Source organism: Pristis pectinata, chromosome 4, assembly GCF_009764475.1.
Source record: "Pristis pectinata isolate sPriPec2 chromosome 4, sPriPec2.1.pri, whole genome shotgun sequence".
NCBI lineage: Eukaryota > Metazoa > Chordata > Chondrichthyes > Rhinopristiformes > Pristidae > Pristis > Pristis pectinata.
In genome coordinates this window covers 26,052,474-26,062,281 of record NC_067408.1, presented here as the reverse complement: position 1 = coordinate 26,062,281, position 9,808 = coordinate 26,052,474, and the positions used below count along the sequence as shown (strand labels likewise).

The following is a 9,808-nucleotide window of genomic DNA, read 5'->3' as shown; positions in this document are numbered from 1 at the left end:
TACCTTGTTGTGACCTTGCACCTTATTGCACTGCACTTTCTCTGTAGCTGTGACACTTTACTCTGTACTGTTATTGTTTTTACCTGTACTACATCAATGCACTCTGTACTAACTTAATGTAACTGCACTGTGTAATGAATTGACCTGTAAGATCCGTTTGTAAGACAAGTTTTCCACTGTACCTCGGTACAAGTGACAATAATAAACCAATACTAATACCAGATCCGACTGTTTATTTCCCTCCATAGATGCTGCCTGACCTGCTGAATTCCTCCAGCATTTTGTGTGTGTCGCTCCAGATTCCAGCATCTGCAGAATCTCCTGTGTCACCATGATCGAGGACATTTCTTTTAATTCAAAAATATTTGAACTTCTCCAGCTGCGAGGGAAGAAGTCGAATGCAGATTCAACCCCTGACCCTATGCACAGCTTCTCGCTCCTCCGCGTTAGTTTCTATTGGTGCTTATTTATTTTCCTATTTCCTCCTAGAGGACGAAAATACCTCCCCGACTGCCCGCAGCTTTCTATCAGCGCCGCGGGATGTGAGCAGATACACTGCACGCCGAGTGGCGGAAAGGCGGCGCTACGGCTGAGCGGGTGTGGCCAGGGCTCTTCCCCGGATTCGCCGTGAGCTGAGCGGGGCGGGTCCAAGGACTCCGAGCCGCGCCTGAAAGCCGCCGGTCGGTGCCGCGGGGTAAGTAAGGGTGGTATGTTTAACATGAGCTGGTAGTGTAAGCTGTAGGCGTTTGCATTCTTGAATATGGAGAGTTGCCAATCAACTCGCATTCGACAAACAGGACTGGGTTTGGCCGGGGTGGGAGAAGAGCAGCGGAGACCGTTGCAGGGACTCGTGGGCAGGGTTTGGTATTGCCCCGTCCCCTCCACTATTGCAAGTCTTTTGCGGGGCTGGAAACGGAGTGGAACTGCAGGGAGTCCTAAAGTGTCGTCTGGTGCAGACGGAAGTTCTCAGTTCGGTTCACCGCACTGCTGCAAAAAGCAAACCAGAGTCAATGTCAGTGCTTTGTTGTGGGCAAGTGGCGGGACGTGACTAAATGCGCATGTATTCATTGGAAATTGTTTTTGCTTTTCTAGCAGGATTTTACGAGACTCCGATCTATGCAGGCATAAATTACCAAATTACCTATAAGTACCGAGGTACTGGTGATTCGGGATTCCCTAAGATTATAAAGTAATTGTGGCCTTTTGCGGAAATAACAGTCACGCTGCAGAGGCGCGAGATTTTATACTTATTATAAGGCTTCTTTAGTGAAGTCTCATGATATTTGCAATTGTTCGGGACGTGTGACGGAAATCGGCACAGAAATTGGCCCTTTGAATTCAGGCTGCCCACCAACCATTAATCCCATTTCATCGTTCTTCCCCACATTCCCCCCCCCCCCCCCCCCCCCCCCCAAGATTCTAGCCATTACCTACACATGAGGGCCAATTTAGAATGGCCAATTAAACTACCAGCCCGCATGTCTTGGAAATGTGGGAGGAAACCCACGCAGTCAGAGGGAGAAAGTGCAAACTCCGCTCAGACGGCACCCGGGGTCAGGATGATTGAATCATAGGGTGCAGCATGGAAACAGGCCCTTTGGCCCAACTGATCCATGCTGTCCAAGATTCCCATCTAAGCAAGTCCCAGTTGCTGGTGTTTGGCCCATATCCCTCTAAACCTTTCTTATCCATGTACATGTCCAAGTACCTTTTAAATGTTGTTAATGTACCTGCCTCAACTACTTCCTCTGGCAGCTCCTTCCATATACTGACCATCTTCTGAGTGAAAAAATTGTCCCTCAGGTTCCTATTAAATCTCTTCCCTCTCACCTTAAACCTATGCCCTCTAGTTCTTGCTTCCCCAACCATGGGAAAAAAACTGTGTGCATTCACCCTATCTATGCCCCTCTCTACAAGATCACCCCTCATTCTCTTACACCCCAATGAAAAAAGCCCCAACATGCTCAGCCTATCTCCATAACACAGTCCCATGAGTCCTGGCAACATCCTCAAATCTTCTCTGCACTTTTTCCAGCTTAATAGCATCTTTCCTAAAGCAGGGTGATCAAAGCTGAACACAATATTACAAATGCGGCCTCACCAACATCTTGTACAACTATGAGCATTTAGAGACAGCCAGCATAGCTTTGTGAAGGGAAGATCTTGCCTCACAAGCCTGATAGGATTCTTTGAGGAGGTGACCAGGAAGATTGATGAGGGTAGTGCAGTAGATGTGATCTACATGGATTTTAGTAAGGTGTTTGACAAGGTTCCACATGGTAGGCTTCTTCAGAAGGTCAGAGGGCATGGGATCCAGGGAAGCTTGGACGAGTGGATTCAGAATTGGTTTGCCTGTAGAAAGCAGAGGGTTGTAGTGGAGGGAGTGCATTCAGATTGGAGGGTTGTGACTAGTCATGTCCCACAAGGGTCGGTTCTGGGACCTCTACTTTTTGTGATATTTATTAATGGCTTGGATGAGGGGGTAGAAGGGTGGGTTAGCACATTTGCAGATGACACAAAGGTCGGAGGTGTTGTGGATAGTGTGGAGGACTGTAGGGGATTGCAGAGGGATATTGATAGGATGCAGAGCTGGGCTGAGAAGTGGCAGATGGAGTTCAATCCGGAGAATTGCGAGGTGGTATGCTTTGGAAGGGCAAACTCCAAGGCGAAGTACAAGGTTAATGGCAGGATTCTGGGTAGTGTGGAGGAGCAGAGGGATCTAGGGGTTCGTATCCACAGATCACTGAAAGTTGCCTCACAGGTGGATAGGGTAGTTAAGAAAGCTTATGGGATATTAGCTTTCATAAGTCGGGGGATCAAGTTTAAGAGCCGTGAGGTAATGACACAGCTCTACAAAATTCTAGTGAGACCACACTTGGAGTACAGTGTCCACTTCTGGTCGCCTCATTATAGGAAGGATGTGGAAGCATTGGAAAGGGTGCAGAGGAGATTTACCAGGCTGCTGCCTGGATTGGAGAGTATGGATTATGAGGAGAGACTAAGCCCTAGCTTTACTCTTTGGAGAGAAGGAGGATGAGGGGAGACATGATAGAGGTATACAAAATATTAAGAGGAATAGATAGAGTAGACAGCCAGCGCCTCTTTCCCAGGGCACCAATGCTCACGGTAGCGTAGTGGTTAGCGTGACGCTATTACAGCGCCAGCGATTGGGGTTCGATTCCTGCAGCTGTCTGTAAGGAGTTTGTACATTCTCCCGTGTCTGCGTGGGTTTCCTCCGGGTGCTTCTGTTTCCTCCCACATTGCAAAGACGTACGGGTAGGTTAACTTGGGTTTAAAAGGGGCGATGCAGACTCGTTGGGCCGGAAGGGCCTGTTACCACGCTGTAAATAAAATTTAAAAAAATACAAGAGGGCATGACTTTAAAGTAATGGGTGTGAAGTTCAAGGGAGATGTCAGAGGAAGGTTTTTTACCCAGAGAGTGGTTGGGGCATGGAATGCACTGCCTGGGGCAGTGGTGGAGGCAGGTACACTGGTCAAGTTCAAGAGATTGTTAGATAAGCATATGGAGGAATTTAAACTAGGGGCATATGTGGGAGGAAGGGGTTAGATAATCTTAAGCGAGGTTTAAAGGTCGGCACAACATGGTGGGCCGAAGGGCCTGTATTGTGCTGAAATAGAAATAAATAAAATAAACTGCAATGTAACATCCCCAATGCTATACTCAATGCCCTGAATGATGAAGGGCAGCATGTTAAAAGCCGCCTTCACCCTGTCTATTTGCAATGCTGCTTTCAGGGAACCATGTATTTGTACTCCTAGGTCTATCTGTTCTACAACACTCCCCAACCCACGAAAGTCCTATCCTCAGTTGTCTTCCCAAATTGTAACACTTTGCACTTATCCGAATTAAACTCCATTTGCCATACCTCGGCCCACTTACCCAGCTGATCAAGATCCTTCTGTAAATCCTGATAACCAGCTTCACTGTCAATGACACCACCTATTTTAGCGTCATCTGCAAATTTACTAACCATGTCTTGTACATTCTCATCCAAATCAATAATATAGATGACAAATAGCAATGGGCCTAGCAAGGAGCCCTGGGGAACACCATTAGTCACAGGCCTCCAGTTTGAAACAACTTCTACCATCATTGTCTGCTTTCTAATGTCAAGCTACTGGTTGTGCCACTGCTGCCCAGTTCAGTTTTGAGGAATAGTTACCTGAATAAGGATGTTGTTGCTTATGAAACATTGCACTTCCTTCCATAAATCACACTGTTGCCACAGACCAAGTTGCACCCAGCTGTCCTTTGATTCTTTCAACTCCCATCAAACTCGCAATGTCCATCTGTGCAGATGACTGGTATGTTCAGAGACAGCTTGCATTTCAGAATGCATGTTTAATTCCTTACATCGGATTATATAAATGGAATTTGGTATCTCAGTGATTAGTGCAGCCTCAAGTCTGACTTGATTACAGAATCAGTAGGAAGAGTATCAATTAACATTGGATAGACTTAGTGACATCATCATGAAGATTCACAAAGGATAAATATAAACCCTGTAATGAATACATTTGAATTGCTGTAACCTAGTGTTTCATAGAGAACTGAATAAGTTGATCATGTAAAAAGGTGGCATAATTCTGTTCATCGCACAAGTATGTTTTTATTTGAAAATAATGTGCTATTTTGACCACTCTTTAAAAAAAAATATGTTTTTGCCTATATCATGGTGAGACAATTGCTGATAATAGCATTTCAGGTAGAACTTCTAATTCCCGATTCATTGAAATATAATTAATTGAGTTAAGTAGAAATTGGCAATATTTTTCCCTTTGCAATTGAGATATCTGAGGTGAGATTTCCTCATCTGATCTTGAGCTGCTTCCTTGCTGCCTATTCCTGTAATTTATTCTTCACATGCTATCAGATTAGATATCTCAATATTAATTAATCATAGAGTTATACAGCACAGAAACAGGCCCTTCAGAGCAAATTGTCCATGCCGATCAAGTTGCCTACCTGATCTAGTCCCATTTGCCTGTATTTGGCCCATTACCCTCTAAACATTTCCTATTCAAATGCCCTTTAAATGTTGTAATTGTACCTGCCTCTACCATTCCCTTTGGCAGCTCGTTCCACATACCCATTAACCTCGGTATGGAAAAAATTGCCCTTCAGGCCCCTTTAAATTTTCCCCCTCTCACCTTAAATCTATGCCCTCCAGTTTTAGACTCCCCTACCCTCAGAAAAAGACTGTAATCGTTCACCTTATCTACGAAGGTAATAAGGTGATTTTACCGTCTTACCTTTATGATTTTATATACCTCTATAAGGTCACCCCTCAGCCTCCTATGCTCCAGACAAAAAAGCCCCAGTCTGTTCAATCTCTCTGTATAATTGAAGTCCTCCAGTTCTGGCAACATCCTTGTGAATCCCTTCTGCACTCTTTCCACCTTAATGACATTCTTCTTATAGCTCGGTGACCAGAAATGCACAATGCACACAGTACTTGAAGTGTAGTCTCACCAATGTTTTGTATTGTTGTAATATGACATCCAAATTCTCGTACTCAGTGCCCTATCTGATGAAGGCAAGCATGCCAGACTACTTTCTTCACCACCCTGTCTACCTGTGTCATTAATTTCAGGGGACTATGTACTTGTATCCCCTAGGTCTCTGTGTTCTACAATCTTCTCCAGGATTCTGCCATTTACCATGTATGTCCTGCCCTGGTTTAGCTTACCAAAATGCAATTCTTCGCACTTGTCTGAGTTAAATTCCATCTGCCATTCCTTGACCCACTTTCCCAGTTGTTCTAGATCCTGTTGTACTCTAAAGTAATCTTCTTCACTGTCAACTATACCACCGATTTGGTTATCATCTGCAAACTTACTAATCATTGGCGTCACCTGCAAACTTATTATGTCCTGCTGAATAATTCTGCAGCAAAAGATTTAACCATATGAAGGGGCCGGTTCAATCTACAATGTTCACCACTAGCTTGTTTCAATCCTTGTTCTACTTAAGCTGTTTTGATGTGATTCCACAGTAAGTATTCAGTTTGCTTTTTCTTTGTTTGTAGTCATAGTTAAGGCATAAATTACCATGCACTGGGATCAGGTCATACAGTTCCTGAAAAACATTGAAGGAAATATACTCTGTGCTATTGTACTGAACTATTTTTTTAAAAAAACAGTAAGATCCTGGTTGGTGTTGATTTGGCAAGCTCAACCAAATACAGATGGGACAATACAATAAGTGTCTTTCAGTTATGGAAGAGGAGAAATGGTTCCGATTCCCACTGTTTACCATTGTCCTTATAATCTCTGATGGAAAATGTGTGATGGGATAATGGTCAAGGACAGAATTAGGGTGGCACGGTAGTGTAGCAGTAGTGTAGTTCCCTGAAAGTGGCCACACAGGTGGTTAGGGTGGTGAAGAAGGCACAGTAGTGTACTGGTTAGTGTAACGCTATTACAGCGCCAGCGACCCAGGTTCAATTCCTGCTGCTGTCTGTAAGGAGTTTGTACATTCTCCTCGTGTCTGCTTGGGTTTCCTCCGGGTGCTCCGGTTTTCTCCCACATTTCAAAGATGTTCAGTTTAGGAGTTGTGGGCATGCTATGTTGGCGCCGGAAGAGTGGTGACACTTGTGGGCTGCCCCCAGCACGTTCTCAGTAACCAAAAAGACGCATTTCACTGTGTATTTCGATGTACATGTGACTAATAAATACATATCTTAAATATCTTAGTGACAATCTCTGATATACAATTATCCAAATGAAGTCAAAGTCAGGGTTTAAAGTTGCAAATGTTTCACAACCATGCACCGAAAGAATCTGCTCTCAAATGAACCCTGATTATTGTATATTGGAATAAGCAGCCCCATTTATTTTTAGAAACAAAGTAATTTTGCACTACATATCCTATTGAAATTGGAAAGAACATTTCACAACACACTTGTTTGAAATCCTTTTCATGCAGAGCCTACAGAAGTAAAACAGATCAGGATATTCACACTTTGTTTCCAAAGGTGCTTGTCTTATTTAATCTATGAACATAAAAAAATATATTTTGCATTTAGTTGTATCACTTCTTGTTACATAGTTATTTTTAGTAAAGCATTCAAGTAATGTGGCAAACATAACATAATTTTCTAATTTTATGATTATTCTCAGTGGGATGCTATATAAGTTTAATAATACATGAAACCAATATCCTAACTGCTATGAAAAACCAAAATCACAAAAGATCTGAATTTGTCTTTATTTGATAAATGGTTGCTTGGGAACAACCCCTAAATCTTTATCCCAGAGAATCGTTTTTTCTAAAATAAAATTATTTTACAATCTAGGAGATCCCTTGTAGTCTACATGTCAGACTCCTAAAGAGCCATTCAGCTGGGATCAACTGTTGCCTAACATTTCAGACAATAGAACAGTACAGCACTGGACAGGCCATTCGGCCTATGATGTTGTGCCAATCTTGATGCCAATATATTCAAAATGTCCTCCTCCAGTGTATCATCCATATCCCTCCATTCCCTTCATATTCTTGTTTCCATCTAAAGACCTCTTAAACTTCACCAATCTGCCTGGTTCCACTACTATCCCTCGTAACCCATTCCAGGCACCTATCACACTCTGCGTAAACAAAAACCTTGCCCCTCACGTCGCCTTTAAACGTGCCACCTCTAACCTTAAAGCATGTCCTCCTGGGGACATTTCTATCCTGGGGAACAGATTCTGACTGTCTACCCTATCTATGCCTCTCATAATTTTAAAAACCTCTATCAGGTCCTCCCCTCAGCCTCTGATGCTCTAGGGAGAACAACCCAGGTTTGTCCAACCTGTCCTTGTAGCTCATACCCTCTAATCCAGACAGCTTCCCGGTAAACCTCTTCTGCACCCTTTCCATCAGGTAGAAGATACAGGAGCCTGAGGGCACGTACCACCAGGCTTAAGGACAGCTTCTACCCCACTGTGATAAGACTATTGAACAGTTCCCTTGTACGTTGAGATGGACTCTGACCTCACAATCTACCTTGTTCTGACCTTGCACCTTATTGCACTTTCTCTGTAACTGTGACACTTTACTCTGTACTGTTATTGTTTTTACCTGAACTACCTCAATGCACTCTGTACTAACTCAATGTAACTGCACTGTGTAATGAATTAACCTGTACGATCAGAATGCAAGACAAGTTTTTCACTGTACCTCGGTACAAGTGACAATAATAAACCAACACCAATACCACAGTCCACGTCCTTCCTATAACGGGATGACCAGAACTGCACACAATATTCGAAGTGTGGTCTGACTAGAGTTTTATATAGCTTTAGCATGACTTCCTTTCTCTTATACTTAACACCCCTACCAATGAAGACAAGCATTCCATATGCATCTTTTACCATCTTATCCACTTGCCTAGCCACTTTCAGTGAACTTTTGCCCCAAAGATTCCAGCAAGCACCTGTGTAAAATCTGTGAGAGAGCTTGAATGTGGGAGGACCATGGTTAAAATTTAAGGTGTTAAATTTAAGATGCCAGCTGAGTATTAGAATACATGGTTATTCTTTTGAAGCAGTTAGAAAAAAAATATATCAAGGTAACCAGAGGAATATATCAAGGTAACAAAATATTCCCAACAAATATTTTGTCTGTAGGTTTATGGAAGCCTGGGATTGAATACTAACATTCTTCAACTAGCCCAATAGGAATACCATTGAAAATGGACAGTGTCAGTGACAGTCTCACGCAGGAAAATGTGCCATGCCTTTTCATCAGTGTCTGCCATCCAGGAGAAAAGGAAGAAGATGTTTTCAGCTTTGTCAAATTCAATGAACCACGGACATATGAAGCTCATGAGATAGTGACCTTTGGGAGGAAGAACACTTGCAACGTCCAACTGAACCACGGAAGAGCATCCAGGTTACAGTTTCAGATTGAAGCTTTCCTCACGGCTGACAGCTCAGAACTTCAATTTGAAATAAAAAACCTGAGCAACAGGTTTACACTTTCAATTAATGGTCATAAACTAAGCTACCTACAAAAACAGCTCCTGCCAGGGAAATCTGTAATCCAGTTTACTGACTTTCAGTTTTATCTGGAACAAGGAGGTGGTGATTCAGTATCCAAGTTTGAAGTTGTGATTAAGGAGGGCTCCCCTTCACGTTGTCTGGTGACAAGTGCCAGATACCGTTCTCAGATCGAAACGTCTTTTCCTAATTGTCAGCATGATCCACGGGAACCAATAGAAGTTGGTGAAGATCTTGACCAATACATGCTTTCATAACAGGATACGATATTTTTAGATTTTAATACAGATACCTTTATTTTTGCCCTCCTCCCTACCGGACACTACAAAGGAATGTTCCAAAACTCCATGAAACAAAGTTGTATCAAAAAATCTGCATGATGTAGCTTAATATGAAAGAGCTAGTCTGAAGTAAACAAAGTGGATACAATTAAGGTCATGGTAATATATAAAGCTTTACAGGTTTACTGTGAATTTTATAAGATAGTATGTATACCTCTTGAACTAAGCAAGTAATTTCATATTTGCTAAAGAGGTAAATGTAGAATCTTAATGTGTGAAAGGTCATAATCACCATAGTATTAAACTGATCTATTATTGGTCTGCCATTTATGTATTTATGTTTACAATTATTTTAGTTCACATATGTAGTCTTTTCAATAGATTTTCCCCTATTTGGTCTGTTTGGCCTGTTTGGTCTCTTAATGTTACAATATACTTTTTTTTTCTTTTCATTTCCATCAAACTTTCTGTAAGTTAAATAAAGCAAGACAATACATATTAGAGGCAATCTTCACTAAGTGGTG

At 42.4% G+C, this 9,808-nt stretch overlaps 1 protein-coding gene across 2 annotated transcripts; it reads left to right on the top strand.

Annotated features, from left to right (window-relative positions):
- Positions 1-560: 560 nt before the first annotated feature.
- LOC127569252 (TRAF-interacting protein with FHA domain-containing protein A-like) lies at positions 561-9,608 on the top strand. Of its 2 annotated transcripts, none has more exons than XM_052013709.1 (2): positions 561-694; positions 8,632-9,608. In XM_052013709.1, the coding sequence occupies exon 2, from the start codon at positions 8,697-8,699 to the stop codon at positions 9,258-9,260; it is 564 nt and encodes a 187-aa protein (XP_051869669.1). In that variant the 5' UTR covers positions 561-694; positions 8,632-8,696; the 3' UTR covers positions 9,261-9,608. The 2 variants fall into 2 exon arrangements, with proteins under 2 accessions (XP_051869669.1, XP_051869671.1); XM_052013711.1 differs by lacking the exon at positions 561-694 and adding an exon at positions 840-1,012.
- Positions 9,609-9,808: the final 200 nt, after the last annotated feature.

Bases quoted from the DNA above. Each gene is read 5' to 3' on its own strand.
- LOC127569252 (XM_052013709.1), top strand. From the start codon at position 8,697: ATGGACAGTGTCAGTGACAGTCTCACGCAGGAAAATGTGCCATGCCTT.